General features: G+C 41.5%; 1 protein-coding gene across 2 annotated transcripts in view; it reads left to right on the plus strand.

The window, feature by feature from the left end:
- Nucleotides 1–17,948, plus strand: part of rab11fip1a (RAB11 family interacting protein 1 (class I) a) — a 19,602-nt gene continuing 1,654 nt past the window's right edge. The window contains exons 1-6 of one of the 2 annotated variants that reach the window (XM_054772467.1): nucleotides 1–685; nucleotides 11,868–12,310; nucleotides 12,970–13,840; nucleotides 14,947–16,880; nucleotides 16,965–17,112; nucleotides 17,823–17,928. In XM_054772467.1, coding sequence (XP_054628442.1) covers nucleotides 336–685; nucleotides 11,868–12,310; nucleotides 12,970–13,840; nucleotides 14,947–16,880; nucleotides 16,965–17,112; nucleotides 17,823–17,928 — 3,852 coding nt within the window. In that variant the 5' untranslated portion in view covers nucleotides 1–335. Of the gene's footprint in view, nucleotides 686–11,867; nucleotides 12,311–12,969; nucleotides 13,841–14,946; nucleotides 17,113–17,822; nucleotides 17,929–17,948 lie in introns of both variants that reach the window. The other variant, XM_054772466.1, reaches the window with a different exon arrangement.

Raw genomic sequence — 17,948 nt, forward strand, 5'->3', positions numbered from 1 at the left:
TTAGGGAAGTAAACCATTAACTTTCGGCGACGCAGATTAAAGAAGTTGGCTGTGGTACTTTATGATAGCCTTTTCAAATACTTGCTGTACAGTTCGCTGGGCTTTTATTCCCTCCTTTAAAGCAATACTAGTGAGGTCTAGATGTAAGCGTTACGAGGAGGAGGGGGAAGTACTTCTGCACCAACCTGAGCTTCCTGAACTGAAGCCGAGCACGGTAACTTTAAACCTCCAGCTCACAGAGGACGTCGAAGGTTACCGGCAACAACAACAACACCGCCACCACCGCTATCGTGAGCCTCCCTCTTAGGACCGCATTTGGTCAACGTCTTGCGGTGATGTCCCTGGTCGACCAGAGCCAGCAGTGGTTCCCCACTAGTGTGCAGGTAACGGTGCACCAGGCTCGGAACCTTCGCCCCAAGGGGAAGAATGGCACCAACGACGCCTATGCCATCATCCAGATGGCTAAAGACAAGTTTTCTACCTCAGTGGCAGAGAAGAGTATGGGCCCGACGTGGAAAGAGGAGGCTTCATTCGACTTGCCTCTCTTCCACCCGGGTAACGCCGAACGCTGCACACTGTATATCATAGTCATGCACCGAGCTCAGGTCGGACTCGACAAGTTCCTGGGCCAAGCCGTGGTCAACTTAGTGGAGCTGCACGAAAACAAGACTCGTCAAAAGCCAGAGTAAGTGACATATCATAACAATAAAAACTACGGAAGGTGTACATCTTGTAGATGGACGTGTGGCATTAGTCAGCATCAGTCAGGTGCATGTATGCGGAATCCCATGAAAACAAATAGCACTTTTTAATGTTATTTCTCTCATATCTGTATTCAGTGAATATTTGTTCACTTTAGATAAGCGCTACATTTTTTTTTCCATCTGTCGATGCCACTGTTGACGAGTTGATTTTACTTTGTCAAACAGTAGCCCCCTGTAATGTTTCATGGATGTCCTCAATTAGGACAATTGACCCATTTGTTTACTTTTAGTGGTTAAATCACTTTAACCCAAGAAGTCTGTGCAGTGAGATGATATTAAAGGTGCACATAAAGTCTATTATATGAATATACACTACCAGTAAAAACGTTTTAGAACACTCTAATTTCTCTGGAGGAAAAACCTACATTTCTAGGTGTTAAGATGGTCTGTCTTTCTTCCATTGTTAATTCCCTTTTTTCTTGCCATTTTTGTAGCAAGAAATTACTTTCTCAAGTACAATGCTGTTCAACTGATGTTCACGAGGGCACAGTACCACACTGAACACTGTTTTTTGCAGACAGAGGAGGTAGTAAGTGCTGCAGAACTTGGAACACCTGTAGGAATTAGTTTGCTAAGGCTTGATCAACCTCCATTTCTACAGAAAAGCTTTATATTGTTGACCTGTTATGTGGTCTCTGAAACAGGCCTTTTTGTATAATCCTGAAATGCACATTATTTTTCAATTTTGGGCAACCTTACTTTTTCTGGCACTCTGGCACTTCACCACCTACCTTTGTACCATTTCAAGCTATTCACTGAATTTTAACGACTTGAATTGAAATAAATAACTGGAAAAATTGGGGTGTTCTAAAACTTTTGACCGGTACTGCATGCTTAGGCTATAGCTTTACACAGCATCACACGGCTAAGTAGGTCAAGTCCAGTCAAAGCCACAGCTATTTGCACGTTTTTGTTTGTGCAAAACAAACTTGTAATTGTTGCCTTGCTGAAATCCCTCCTTTTTCTTGAGTCTTGCCAGCACTTGTGTCTTTTCTGTGACTGACCTAAGCATGATGTCTGGTCCGATGGTGCAAAAGCCAGCTTGTCTCAAGCAGGCCCACCCTAGAGTCCATTTCCAACATTGCTGCTGTTCATTTTGCACATTCTTCTGAGCCATTAACTCAGTGCGCTGTTTGCTCACGCCCTCATGTCTTGTGGTTTGATGTTGTATGGGTGTAACATTGGAGCGCACACACACACACACACACACACACACCCTCTTTTGTAAAAGTATTCTTAACAAAAATTTAATCTAGAGGGAGAACCACTCCCAATGTGACTTTCTCAATTTTGAGCAGAGCTTTCTCAATGCTCAACAGTTCACAACAGTTTAGAATTAGGTTATCCTTTGGCCTGTGCTTTTTCTATTTTTTTTTTTATAATACTTGTAGAACTGCTTCACTTTCTTTGAACGCTCCACTGGCTTTGTTTTGAGGACAGTCCAGAGTGCAGAATGCATTTGATTTTTTTCACCTTGAGGCTGACAGCATCAGATAGCTCCCATGCTTACATGGCATGCTGATGCGGGGTGTGTGACTAAGAACTTTTTTTCCATTTGGGAAAGTTTCGGTGTTGCCTCTAATAATAATACGCCTGTTTTTAGAGACGAGGTCATGGGACCGCTGATGGTTTTTTTTGTTTTTTTTTAACCAGAAAGGATACATTTGCAGAACGCTATAATCGTTAGCGTAACCATTTAGGTGTTTTCACACAAAGTCCCTTTTAACCATCTGCACAAACTCAGATTTCTCGTCATTTGGCACATATGTGAACATTCAAAATCATTTGGACCACTTCAAAATGATCTGAGATTTAAAAAAAAAAAAAAAAAAAAGCTATTTGCAGATGCCATTTTTAACAGAGATAATGTAAAATTGAAATAATCAGTTCCGCCATCATATCTACTTGTATTAAGTATACATTGTTTTAACATTCTTATGCAAGTGCAAAAAAGAAGTTAACCGACGTTAGTATTAAACATTAAAACACTCAAATACAATGACAGAAGTGAAACCCAACATTTGTTTTTCAGATTTGCCTCATGCATCAAAGTCTTTAAGATTATTAATTGTCACAAAAGAGTAAAAAGAAGATCGCCACTGTAAAACATGATAACATGATCTGCAAAAGAGAAAAGTATCTGGATAACACAGTTAGCTTGCATCATATAGTGTCTAGAGCAGGGGTCACCAACGTTTTTCCTTGTGAGAGCTACTTTTACAAAATGAAAATGGCCAAGAGCTACTTACAAGAGCTTATTTTAAACCCAAACAAAGCGAATATGCTTGTTTTACCAGAACATTAACAAAATGCTGGTGTCCACAACTCACATTTTGTATTTCAGAATGCATTTTTTTCTACTGTTCTTTCATTATTAACTGAAAACCTGAATGAAAAGCAGGCTTGCGGGCACCTCAGGTGGTCGTGGGGGGCTACCTGCTGCCCGTGGGCACCACGTTGGTGACCCCTGGTCTAATGTCTATTCTTCTCTTCTAGTGTTTTGGTTATTTCTAGTGTTGGTTGATGATTATTATTTGCTACAAATATTTTGGACCCAATGACATTGGACAAGCTGCCACCCAACCCAGCTGTGATGTTTTATTTGCTAAACAAACACTAACAAAAATATGCCTGAATTTTACTTAGAATAATCATTAAAAATAGGAAAACCAGGCAAGCTTAGACTACTATTAAGATGCTGAGTATTGGAACAACATAATTGATATTTTTAGCAACAATCTTCATTGAATTGTCCCTCTTCATCTTAGCCTTATATGCATTGTATAAATGCAACCACTTTTTGCTTATCCTTTGGCACAAACAAGAAATATTCTCAGTGGTTACCAGATGGAACCTGACTTGCAGGAATGATGATTGTGTGCACAAGGGCACGGCTTTGTATAACAGAGCGTGAACACCCTGTCAGTCTGATGACGTAACGATGCATTGTGTCTTTAAACCATCTGAGGGCATGACGTGCTACAAGTACAACTGATGTAGGCAATCTGGGGGAAGTTGTCAAATCGTCTCATTTGTTTGTGCTGCGTTTGTTCTGTTTTGTGCAATTAAAATGAATGTTTGTGCAACTTTAGTTTTTGAGTTATTACCGTTTAATTTATAGGTCAACCAGAGTTCACCCAGCACCCTGTTTGCTGTAAATGAAATCAAATAGTCCCATTCAGTTGTGGTGTTTTGTGCAGCTAAAATGGTTGTGCTACTTTTGTTTTTGAGATATTAACGATTTAAGTTTTGGGCTATTACATAATCAGCCCCCCCGACATGCTCCAAATGAAAGCAAAATGGTCTCGTTCTTCAGTGCTGTGTTTGTGCTGTTTTGTGCAGTTAAAATGAATTTCTTTTAATTTGTGGTTTTAAAGATTTCTCCGGTGATGATGTCATCCAGTCACAACACTCAAAAAAAAAAAAAAAAAAGTGCCGTTGCAACTCTCACAAAGGTCTTACCTGATCGTAACTTCTTGGTGCCTCTTGCGTCCTCCATGCTTAAAATGCTAATAAAAAAGAAAGCGTCGCAAAGCCGGTGCTGTGTTCATTTTTTTAAAAGGACTGTGCTTCACTGCCTGTGGGGGGCGGTCAGACATGTACACTTTTCATCACACCATTTATGATCCTCCAAATCATAACTTCCAAATATAAGTATGTTTAAAGTTAATGCAAAAGCTCCCAGCGTTGATGCTAATGCAGAAATGCAATGCAAAATTAGTCGTGCAATCGATGCTAAATCGCATTGTATGCACAACAAACATACACCCAAAACATGGATGCATCTGCAAAGTAAAGAACATGAGAATATTCCAACTAAAGCATCATGTGATCATGTACACATAAGTGCAAGTGTTAATTATGTTTATTTTATACAGGTTTTTATTATGTTTATTATGATAATACTTGCTTTTTCACCGTTGACATAACAAAGGTGTCACATTTGTATCAAGGATTACGAAATGTACGTCATATTAGTGTCACGTTTATGAAATAGGTGTGTCAGTAGCTGATACATGTGACACTTTGATAAGTTGTGGCACATTAACCCAAAACTGCTGCCAGCGACACTAAAATAGGACAAGTTTAAACGCATAAACGTGGATGACAACGAAGTTACTCGCTGGTGCCAGACGATCCGCAGCAACAACAACAGGATCATTTCCCGGGCTTACAGTAGGATGTGACGTCATCACCGTTGAAATCTTTGAAACCACAAATTAAAACAAATGAGGACGAAAAGAATGAGACTATTTTGGTTTAATTCTGAGCATGTCGGGGGGGGGATCACGTCATCACCTGTTTATGTATTCACTGGAAAATTGATTTCAAGATGCCTAGAAGGAACACCAGGCAATTTCCTGATAAGCTTCAAAAAAGTGGCCTGCATATTCTGCCCTTGGTAATTGTTCCCTCTGGCAAAGGAGCTTAGGTTTTTCCCTGTGTGCTTCTTTATTTTTCTCAAATAGTTATGCATTGTAATAGAATTTTGGGCAGAGGTTGCCTTTGAAACACACATACTTCATTAGATTTTGGTTCAGCTAAAAAAAATGTAACAAGCATATTGGAAACACATCTCAGTGTAATGCAGAGCAGCAGTACAATTACAATAATAAATATAAAGTTTATACCATTGGTGCCGTGGCCTATTCAAGATTTTTTTCTTACATCTCCATCCTTCCATCTTCTATGCCGCTTATCCTCACTAAGGGCGCGGGACTATGCTGGAGCCTATCCCAGCTGGATTCAGGTGAGAGGCGGGGTACACCCTGGACTGGTCGCCAGCCAGTCGGAGGGCACATATAGACAAACTATCATTCACACTGACATTCATACCTATGGACAATTTAGAGTCGTCAATTAACCTAACATGTTGTTGGAATGTGGGAGGAAACCAGAGTACCCGCACGCACTGGGAGAACATGCAAACTCCACACAGAGATGCTAAAGTAAAGATTTTAACCCAGATCTTCCCGATCTCCTGACTGTGTGGCCAACATGCTAACCACTCGGCCCTTTTGTAAAGCCTCACATTGAATTTCATTAATGTTTGTAGTTGTGATACATGTTGGCACTTCACTCTTGTTTGATTGTGTAGGAGATGAGATACACGGTTAAATTAGTGCAACCTTCATGACTTAATGCTGTGAGTCAGGGGAATGGTTCACTCCCATGCTTGTCTCCTAACTCATCTTCACCAGAGCCTCACTGGACTTCTCCTCCATGACAGTAAATTGACTAATGCAGCAGTAAACTCCACATGAACTGTAGATAACCCCTTTAATCTACAAATTTAGAGACAGAAATGAAATCCAATCCTTTTAACTCATTCAAGGCAAATATAATAAGATATCATGTGGGGAAAGAAATTTGAATTTCACACAGTGACCTTATTTTAGTGAGCTTTTGCATTTCATCAAAAGAGTTCAAAAGTGCTTGATATCATGTCCAGACATATGAGTGCTAGGGCTGGGCGTTGTGGACCAAACTCGTATTCCGATATATTTAGGTTGAATATCTATATATATATATCCCAATATTTTTCCACAAAGTTAGTTTAGATAAAAGTCAAAGCCAAATATGCGTGTGAAGTTGTTTTATTAAAATGTAATAGAAAAATAGCCACTGAAATAAAATAGTACATTCTCTTTTTTCAAATAAATATAGAAAAAGTTAAATGCGCTTCATCTGAGTGCAAAGTTTTCCGTGGTGGCATAGAACTGGGGAAGTTTAATACAATCGTGCATATGAAGCGGCATCACACGGGAAACTCCCACGGACGGCCAACAGTCATTATCTACAGTTTAAGAGTAATCTCTTGTTTACCGCTTTATTGAGTACCTCGAACCTTGCTATATTATGCGTAGTTGCCAAAAATTATACCCCACATCCATAAAGAAGCAAATTGATGTGTTTTTCTCATACCTACGGTTGCGGACTATTGTTCTTTTTTTGAGTAATATTACTTGATCAAGCCTTTTCTAATATGCCACACTACAAATTAAATAATAAAAGTGTATATGATTCATGCTTTTCCATCATTCCACTACACAGAATAAATAAAGTATGGATGATTTGTGTTGATGTCGGATAAATATCGGTATTAGCCGATATTCAAGGCTGATATATCAGTACTGTATCATAAGTGACAACGTTGTATGAGCTAACTAACATTTGAGCTGAGCTGACAGCAGCTAGCAGTTGGCTTCTGCGACAGAACACCACTAAACCAATCCGCATTCAGAATATCAATAAATGATAGCACAAAGCCTTAATACAGCGACATCTGCTCAATAAGACGCCAAAAGCAAATACAAATGGTCAACGTTTTGCAGGACTTCCTGCAGAATCTTTAAGATCAAGTCAACATTGAGTCCACGCTGTGTCACAAATATACACATACAACTCATAGAAAGTTAGGGATGCAGTGTTTGTCTTTGTCAAAACAGGAGACACTCTCTGTTTAGCATTTTTGAAAAGTAAGATGATTAAACATGTTTTTATTATTTATGCATTTTAAATCAAATGTGCATTCATAAAAGAGGCCAAATGGCGTCATGTGACCATGTACAGCAGTGCATCCAGTGATGTTTGAGTATGAAAACAATCATGGCGACTCAGTGCCTCCAGACATATAATACATGTTGATGTATATTGATTTACTGATGTCAATGAAGAGGGATCATGTGGCAAAGAGTTAGTTTTTTTTTCCAGTGGATTTCAGGGCAGGTGCATGTGCCACCAATAGAGAGTGACAGAGACATTTAAAATCATTGTTAATTTTGAGCTTGACTGCATGTCCCGGTATGGACCACAACACTATCTGCCTACCAATTGTGAATGCATGTGCTCTATTTATGACATTGCCAACGGAGCATTGAGCAACATACAATGACATCGAAGAAAATCTCTCACAGGGAGTCTGTGGGGGGTATTTCAATAAACCCTAGTGCAGTGATACCCATGAGAACAGGTACCACTGGTAGTACCTGCGCTTCTTCTAGTGGTACGCCAGAGTCGTTTGCAACCCTAATGGAAACACAATGTTCACAATGTTCCTGTGTTGTTAAAAGTTATGTGTTGTTAGGCTAATCAGTTTTGTGATATTTAAATATTTTGTATTGTAATTTCATAATAAGGTAGAATTTACATATTCTGATTTCGATTTCTCATGTCGATTCCGGTTCCTAACGATTCTCGATTCCGATGCTTTTAAGAGTAAGGGTCATAAAAGTTTGCCTTGTGTAAATGAGTGCGCTAACCAGAATTATTTTTGGATGAAATGTCTGAACTTCTCCATGAATTGTTTAATGACATGAACTTTTTTTAATCATTTTTTTCTATGAATTTCTCATCGGACTATTTTCAATCAGCATATAACTATCAAAGCATTGAAGTTTCTTTTCTACAGGAGTACACTTTCACAAAAGATGTTTACTTTGGAAAAGCTAATGAAATACTGTTGTTTATGTGGTAGTGAGTGTGTCATGCCCAATACCGAGTACCTTGCCTCTCGCCCAAAGTCAGCTGGAATAGGCTCCAGCATACCCCTACGACCCTAGTGAAGTAGAAGATGGATGGATGGATGGAGTGTGTGATGCTGCAGCCACTTAAAAATGCACAAGCAACTTGTAAAAGATTTGTCTATGAAAAGTACACGGGCTAATATCACTTAGCACTAGTATACTTCGTTTGATGCCTCAATGTTGGTGTGAGCTATTTTTTATAACAAAGTATGTTGTGTGGTTTGAGAAGGTGTCTTGACTGTTGCTAAACAAGACTACCTGTGCACATTAATAAACTTACCTCCTAGAGCCGTAGCTCCCGTCCTTTATTTACACCGAACTTCCACATCAGCGGTCACCCTGACACCCTCGGTTACATTGGCATGAGACTGTCGTCATTTATTGTTTGACTTCCCGGATTCTGACTGCTTTGAGGAAGTCAGACACAGTGCATCAAAGATGAGGTAGTTTTGTTATTTACACACCCCACCAGGTGTTTAATCATGTTGACCCTCCTTGATCCTTCAATATTGTGTTGCAAATGTTGTCGACCACTCTTTTTTTTTTTATGATGGTCAGCCAAACTTTTTATCATGTTCTTCTTCGTTGGTGCTCATCGGCTTCTTCTTTGTCGGTGTTGTCAGCCATTGGTGAAGTGAGCTTTGAAACTAGGAATCGGAAATAAAAAAAATATGTGAACGATCCCGGGAGAATGGCAATGCCGGTCTCTGTTCCCATCGATGCTCGAGACTCAATGCTCAAACGTATTATGGACTTGTACGCTATTTTATTCCACCACATATACATGACTACAGTCATTACATTGATGTTATATTCACGATAAACGCACTTACCCTGTGTCGACTATAGTTTGACGATGAAACAGGTAAGTAGTTGTCAATCAGGTGAGAGAAGAGATCATGGGGGCGGGGTTTCATGGGAACGCAACCAATCATAGCTCTCTGCTTCTGGTGGGTCCCGCCTTCAAACTGCCAAAAGTCAGTTTTAAGACGGCTTTAGAATTGGACATCCACGTGTGGATCAACACACGCGGATGACATGCACTATATGGAATATTGTGGTCTATTCTACTCACGTGTGAATTGAAACAATCTCATAGATTTGTTTTTTTTTTGTGCCTCTAGACTTTTATGGCATTTCTCACACCACAGAGGGCATCATACTCGCTTCACCATACATGTTGGCATTCAAGTTTCCCTCAATTGACTGTGTTCTTCAGTGCTGGCAGCACTCATGCAGCACTCATGGTGGTCGTGACATTCCGACCACCATGCAGGACAGGACACACTCTCCTCTGCAATCCTCACCTGGTTGCTGCCACACACGCTTGACGCTATCTGACCCAAATCATTTTTTATCTTGGTCTTATCAGACCACAGTACTCATGTCCTTAGATGGTAAATGGTCTTTCACTTGTATAGTGCTTTTCCACCTCCAAGGCACTCAGTGCTTTGACACTGTTAGCACATTTACCTACTATTGACGCAGCATCAGGAGCAACTGGGGGTATCTTGCCCAAGTATACTTCGACATGATCACGAGAGGATGGAGGATCGAACTTGCAACCTTGAGGTTTGGAGATGACCACTCTACCACCTGAGCCATGCCGCAAACTGTTTGCCAGCTTTCATGTGTATCATCTTTATAAGAGGCTTCCTTCTGAGATGACAGCCATGACCAATTTGATGCAGTGCAAAGTACCATTTCTTTAGTGTTGTTCCGTGAAAAGTCAAAATAAAATATTTGCAGAAATGTGAGGGGTGTAGATACTGTAGCAAGGCCTTTAATTATACAGTATCATACGGCCTAATATGTCTAATTGTTTGTTTTGACTTGGTTTTACAACAGGCCTTCCAGAACACTCTTCCCTCTCCCTTCAGACAATAAGTGGTGAGCCTTAACAACAGAGATGACACAAGCAGGGAGGTTTCACATAACTGCAATTGTCATGCTTTATGTACGCTTCACATGCTGCGCCTAATAGAGAAAGGGGAGCGTTATACCGATTGGTCTCAGAGCGAGTAAAGAGCCATGATCACCAAGAATGGGGGTTTTAGTTATGGTGATTTTCATTCTTGCATTTAAAGTAGTATCCGATATATGTGATAAGAGCATTGATATACACAGGATATATACTGTACATGAAAATAAATTCTTATAATACCAAAATACGATTCAACACAAAGAAGCAGAAGACTACTAAATTAAAATAAGGAGCTTTAATTAGTAACACTGTCACCATAAAGACATGTCTCTTAATGATTTACTTTTATGTGTAATTTGTAGTGTTGTTTGCTTTGCTGGTGCTGGAGCCCTGGCTAACTTGCGCACTGCAGATATTGCATCTGCAGCCACTGAGTATATGCAAACAGCTCAAAAACAGATGGCAAAGCAAACATTAAGAAGTGAAAACAAGTTGACTACAAGCAAAATCACAACATGTATCATATTACTAGACTTAATACAAGGGACGAAACTACATTTTATGTAAAAATGCAGCTGCTTTCAAAACATGCAATATGTCAATTGACAACTAAAAACATTACTTGGAACATTTTCAAAATGATTTTTAACTTGTGAATGTATGGGCCACTGTAAATCCTACATGGAAGTATGAAGTGTATGGGACACTGTGTATATCTGCATATATCTTTATTTCACTTTAAAACGCTGTATAATAGTCTTAGATAATGGTGGATATGTGAATTAACTATTGCATCTATCTTTGTTTATCTCACAGAGATGCAACTTACAAGACATAAAAAAATGCAATACGCTCTCTAAAACTTGCGTGGAAACTACAGTGTTCTCCTTGACAGTGTAGAGTTATATTGTTTTAAAATGTCACACCTTACCATGGCGTTAAAAAATGTGGTTTGTGTTTGCCGTTCCTCTCCTGCAGCGGAGTGAGTGAGGCAGACAGAGCAGCAGCGCACTGCTGAGAGACACACAGGAAGGGAGCGACAGAATCTCCGCACATCAAAAAAAGTTGACATATCGGTTACCGTACATATTCACCGATATTGATTAATCGGTGATAAGTCACAATCTGCCCGCTCTATTGTGAATCCCACTTGTTCAAATAAACTCTTAACTTCGACAATGGTGATGCATCTATGCAGCCTATTTAACACAATCTGCGTTTACATCCGACTGGCTTTCAAACACATTACATTCTCTTACACTAACATTTGGTACACCTGCACAATATGATTCAACTGATTGCTGTGGCTGTCTGCCACACAAAGGTAAAGTCAGCTTTGACTACTCTCGGGGGTGGCATGGCTCAGTTGGTAGAGTGGCAACCTGAACTTTGCAGGTTCTATCCTCCGTCCTCCCGTGATCATGTCGAAGTATCCTTGGGCAAGATACTGAACCCCCAGTTGCTCCTGATGCTGTGTCATCAGTAGGTAAATGTGCTGACAGTGTCAAAGCGCTTCAAGTGTCTTTGGAGGTGGAAAAGTGCTATACAAGTGAAAGACCATTTGCCTACACCTACCTAAAACTCTAAAAAAAAAAAAAAAAAAATTGAAGTATTTTCTAATAAAGTATGATTCTCCTTTTCTGTCAACTGCAGTTGGTTTCCGTTGGTGGACAAGAGTGGAAAAGCAGATAAATTGCGAGGTGACGTGTTGCTGGGCATCAGCTTTATGCGGAACAACATGTCAGCGAGCATGGTGGACCTTTCTATGCAGGACAAGCATCGTTCCCGTCTCTCCAAGCTGAAAGACAAAGTTCGTTTGAAGAAAAAGGGCAGCTTCTCTGACACTACCTCGGCTATTGTGCCCCCTGTGAGCCAGGTCTTAACGGACAGTGAAGGAGAGCCTGATGCAGCATCACTTCAGTCTTCTCAAATTCCAGGCGAAAAAAAGAAATCAAAGCTCAAGAAACTCTTTGCACCTAAGTCCACTTTGCAACGGAACACCTCGCAGTCCCTTTCTACACTAGGAACTCCTCCTGAGAAGAACCTCTCTCGCAGTAGCAGCCGCTCATCTGGCCTCAATGTAGAAACCCCCGAAGGTAGGCTTTATTGTCCCTGTTGAAGCTGTGTGCCTGTTCACTCACATCTTAATACCTCTTTTCCACCCACTGTACTGTTTCAACTCAGTTCTACTCACATCAGTGGGGCGGTCTGTTTTTTACTTTAAGGTAGTACAGCTCGAAACTCATTGAACACACAACAATGCAGGCAAGCGAAGGTCTATATAAGGGGTCTCTTTCATCACTATTAGAGGTACTTTGACAAAACAAAAGGCGAGGTCAGCTATTTGTGTTTTATTGATTATTTATTGCCAACATTTATATTGTGCATTATTTACAAAACAGATATCCACTCAAACAGTGTGGCAAAATATCTTCATTGAACAGTTCTAAAATTACTAAGAGTTGAAGCAAATATTCTTTGACCCTTTTAGTGAGCTATTCAAAATCAGGTGGCAAGCATATTGTTATTATATTATATTGTTATTGGTGGGAAAAAATTATGCACAATAGATACTTTATTGATCCTTAGCAAGAAATTACTTTTCAATTACAAACCTTGGGTCTGATAGTACCTTTTGTCAAAAAAAAAAATTGGCCGTGAATACTGCAATGTAAAACAGGCGTTATTAAAATTCAAATGAATGTTTGTTGCATGTCAGCAGTGACCTCATCTTTCCCTCCTTCTCCTCCCATAGTCAAGAAGAAATTCAAATTTCTGGGACACAAGCGGAGTGGTAGCTCTGACAGCAAGGTGTCTCTGGGTCCATTGTCCCTACTGGGCCGCTCTAAGCACAGCAACAGTGACTTGAACAACGTCAGCGTCAATGGTAACCATGTGTATGAAGAGGGTGACGCCATAAGTGGCTCTACACTCAGTCTGAACAGTTCTGGCCAAGGTTCTGTGGAGAATGTCCATCAACAAACCATGGGTGTATTTGCAGACAAAAGCGCACAGGTGCTTTCCTTCAGGTCTGAGTCTCAAAATAGACTCATGATGGAGAAACAGAGTCACCAAGAGGAAGAGGAAAGAAGGCAGGTGGAAGCAAGGAGCATGGCAGAGGCAATGACATTACAGGACGACGAGGAGAGGCGCAAAGCAGAGGCCCTGAGGCTGCAGGAGGACTACGAGAGGAGCAGGCGCTTTCTTGAGGATGAAGCAAGAAGAGAGAAAGAAGAGGAAGAACGCAGAAAGCTGGAAGCAGCAGAAAATGAAGAGCACCGCAGACTAGAGGAGCAGACCAAAAGAGCAGAGGAGCAGAAAAGACAGGAGGAGGCTTCCATGGGCGAAAGACTGTCTTCTCTGTTTGGGATCATCAGAAAGAAGGAGGAGAAAAAGGAAGATGTGCAGCAATATCCTAAGGAGGAGCTGACCACACAAACTCCTAATGGTGATGACGTCTCCTTCATGACCACCAACCCATTTGAGGACATTTCCCTCAGCTCGGGTCCTCAATTTAACAACAGTGAGCATCTGTCTGATGATCAGAAACCCAGACTCAACCCACAAACCCCATCTGCCATGCTCTTCCTAAACCGCACTGCAAAAGTGTCCACAGTTAAACCAAGGTAGGCCTTCTCATGTTTTTGTTTGTGATGTGAACAGTTACACTATGATACAGTCTGTAATGCACTTGCAGTGTTTCTTGTTGTTTGTCACTTTCATTGGCTTTGCCGTTGTGTGCATTTTAACTCATGGCTAATATAAAGACAGCATCATTTTCAATAATCATAGCAAACTTATTTTTTTTACCTGACCTGATTAAAAAGCAGCAGTAAAATGCACATAACAGTTTCAAATGCTTTTTACAATTCATGTCATTCTCCTTGCAACAATGCAGGACATTTCAAAAACGTTCAGGCCTATTTTTGGTGACATTGACTCTCACACTGGAACTGTCGGTCTTGGATTACCAATAGTATTCCTCCCAGCAGTTGACAAACCTGTTTGACCAGCCTGGTGTCTCCTATGATGCGAATAGGGGCGGTTCACTTTTTGTGAAGATGTTGTGGAACAGGTTGTGGACTGGAAAGAGCGTGTAGTAGTTACAGTGTGACTTGCAATGTGGACATCTTGGGTGTGTGGTTTGTCTTTTCTACTTTTCTTATTTTAAGGTTTTCCTTCACGTTTGGACCTTGGTGGGTTTTTTGTTGGCTTTGGGTCATCATGGTAAGCAAACTGCACTTGTCAATGAAGATAGAATGATGTGTTACAAGGGTAGATGGTGACTTTGAATGGTTTATTTGGTCACATTATTTTGTTTAAAATATTTGTTAAGATTTGAGTTTAGATAATCCCGTTTTTACAATAAATATAATTTCATTACAATTGAAAGAAAGGGTTTAAAGGAAGGTTAAAAGTCTTGCAAAGAGGCGTATAAAATGCAGATGTGTGTATAGCTTGTCGGTGGGTATTAAATGGTATGTTCCCTAACATGTTTTAGGGCATGCTTGTGTATTAATGCTCCAAGTAGTGCTCACAGCTCATTTATGTATTGTGATTTTAGGAAAAGGAAGTAAATTGTTTTTTGCAACACATACTTTGCAACATTTGACAAGGACACATATAGGCGCTGTTGCTAATTTGGTGACGGGCTTTGTACATTGGTGGAAGTGCCGCTTGGTTATTTGATGGTCCAACTGATTTGTAGGCCTTTGTTTTCACTTCTTGGCAGATTGACTCATTCTCTGGACTCTGAATACTCTGACCCCCAAACCCCCAGTAGTCCAGTGGCCCAGCAGTGGTCTTCCCCAGCCGTGTTGACACATTTTGTGGACTCTGAATACTCTGAGCCAAAACCCGAAAGTAGTCCCGTGCACCAGCATAGGTCGTCCCCATCCGTGTTGACACATTCCCTGGACTCCAAGTACTCTGCACCCCAAACCCCCAGTAGTCCAGTGGCCCAGCAGTGGTCTTCCCCAGCCGTGTTGACACATTCTCTGGACTCTGAATACTCTGAGCCAAAACCCCACAGTAGTCCCGTGGACCAGCGTAGGTCGTCCCCATCCGTGTTGACAGATTCCCTGGACTCTAAGTACTCTGCACCCCAAACCTCCAGTAGTCCAGTGGCCCAGCAGTGGTCTTCCCCAGCCGTGTTGACACATTCTCTGGACTCCAAGTACCCTGCACCCCAACCCCCCGGTAGTCCAGTGGACCAGCAGTGGTCTTCACCAGCTGCCTCTGAATTTACCCTCTCTAGTGTACCGTCTGACACCCCTGATACTTTCTCCAACCTTCATTCATCTTTGGCTCCTGTCAGATTAAGTGAGAAGCCACCTGGTTCCCCGTCTGACAGTATAGAAAAGGTGTCATCTGTGCCGTCTTCTCCCACGATGACTGATCAGACCAAAAGATCCCCCTTGCCACCACTGTATCCCATATATGAGACCCAGACAGGCAGAATCCAAAGTCCAGCTAGAGAGGTCAAGAATCCCAGACACACAGAGGGATCAGCAGAGCAAAAACTCTCTCTTCCACTTCCTGATTATGAAACCTTATTCCCCCAGAAGAGGCATGGGGTACAAGGGCACACTCGATGGGATCATATTATTGCTGAGGTGAATCAGAGACATATGGACTATACACCAGAACTTATGGGTCCTGAGATGAGTGTAGATGGGCCAGAGAACCCAGAGGAGGTTAGATCTTCAATTCCAGAGGAACGCCTTTCTTTGGGGCATTTTCAGACACATTACAAGGAAACGAAACGTGTCTCCTCAAAAAAAGTAGCAGCCCCTCCTCCGCCTAAACCTGTGTTAACATTGCACTCCAGGTCAGTTTCAGAAGAGGACGTCCAACGGACAGATGAGTCTCTCATAAGGCGTCTACCCCAAGTACCAGCTGGAATTCTCAGCGATGACATATCTAAAAGAGAGAGTCTTCCAGAGCTACCTCGCACTGGATCAAAAAAGGCTTTACAACCACCACTGCACAGACCAACTACAGGCACACCTGCCGAACAAACAAAAGGTCCAGTGACCACAGAGAAAGACGTTCCCACTGCCAGACCGAGGCGAAGGGTTAGCATGAAAGAGCCAACAGAGCAACATTTTTCTTCAGCCATGCCAGATTTGGCAGATATGCATACAAGCAGCATCAACCAAAAACTGCCTAGTTTCAGTATGAGTGAAATGGACAAAAATAGCAGACCAGGGAAGGAAACTATTTCTGAGTATGACCCATATCCCAGCACGGACCCTCTTTCCAAAGACACCTGGGTACCAGAAAAACCCCCCCGAGATGTAGATGGCCTTTATGGCAGGATATCAAAGAAGGAACAAAAACCTGAAAACCGTGGAATGACGGCAGACGATCTTGATCATATTTTCAGTGAAGAGAAATCAGCTGGCCTGTTTACAAATGTGAATGGCTACCAGACAAGTGAATATAACGACTATGGAAAAGGGGAGGATGATTCAAGGCCAATCAGTCCAGTTTTCCAAAGAAGAAATTCACAAAAACAACCTATTCTTTCAAGAAGTAACTCACAGAAGGCTTTAAAGTTTCAACAAAATCCTGCAGCTGAGGAACAAACCACCATACGTGAACAAGAACTCCCTACAAGAGATGTTGTCATTGAGTCCATCACTCAAAGGCACCCGGCTGATGGTAGGGCACAAATCCATCTTCTCGACAGGGAGGATCCATTTGGCGGTGACCCCTTTGCAGTAACGTCAGCTTTCCCTTCTTCAGAGCCCCTCCCGGTTGTTATGGAGGAACCGTCATCAGAAACACAAGTGTTTTCTGTGAGAAAGACTCGAGCATTGTTGCCACCCGCTGAGGCTGACTTTATCAGCGCTCAAAGTAGCAATGGAGGTGACCTTGCCACCACTCTGCACAGGTGAGACTTGTCAGGCTACAGGATTCTTGGCTGGAGGGTTCTTGCTGTCTTTGAACACAATGGAAGAACGCAAATCTTTGCAAAGACTGAAGACTGAACTACATTGTTTCACTCAGGGGTTTTCAAAGTGTCGTCACCGTAAGAGCTACAAATCAAATATAACTAAATCGAGCTCTGTAGGCCCTTTTTTTTCTAAAGATTCTGCAGATCTGGAGAGGCCCACCTCACACTTTGAAAACCACTGGTTTAACCCCTTTTCTTGAACACATTCATGTGACATCTCAGGGTTTCCCACAGGATCACAATCTATTTGTGGTGGTGGGTTGAAGGAGGTTGACTTTGCATAACTAGCCGTGACCTATGATGCTGTGGGAGGCAAAAAGTGAGCAAAAAACCTGAAAAGCAAAACTGCAGCACCGGCTGCTCGTTGAGAAGAGCGCTGCGTGCTTTCATGTTAAAGTCTCCGAAAGACAAAAAAAACGGCTAGATTTGTCACATGCAGCTTCTTTGGAACAGATTCTCAAAGGGTTTGAATACTCACTATTGCAATATTGTATTATTCTCTGGCAGACCAGGGCCATGTAGGGTCCAAATTTATTCGTAGCAGGCCACCACAAATAAATGAAAGTATGGGAAACACTGCATTTCTATGATTTGTCTGCCAGAATTGAATACAGTCGGTTAACAGATATTCATGCATTTCTCCACAGGCCTCATCCAGTGAAGCCCATGCACACAACTGAGAGTTCGCTTCCCATCAGCACTTTTGGACTGAGAGACCTGCATGTTCATAATGGCACAGCTGGAAAGGTTAAGGTATTGTTGACATCCTGCAC

The sequence above is a fragment of the Dunckerocampus dactyliophorus genome, chromosome 4 (genome assembly GCF_027744805.1).
Source record: "Dunckerocampus dactyliophorus isolate RoL2022-P2 chromosome 4, RoL_Ddac_1.1, whole genome shotgun sequence".
Taxonomy (NCBI): domain Eukaryota; kingdom Metazoa; phylum Chordata; class Actinopteri; order Syngnathiformes; family Syngnathidae; genus Dunckerocampus; species Dunckerocampus dactyliophorus.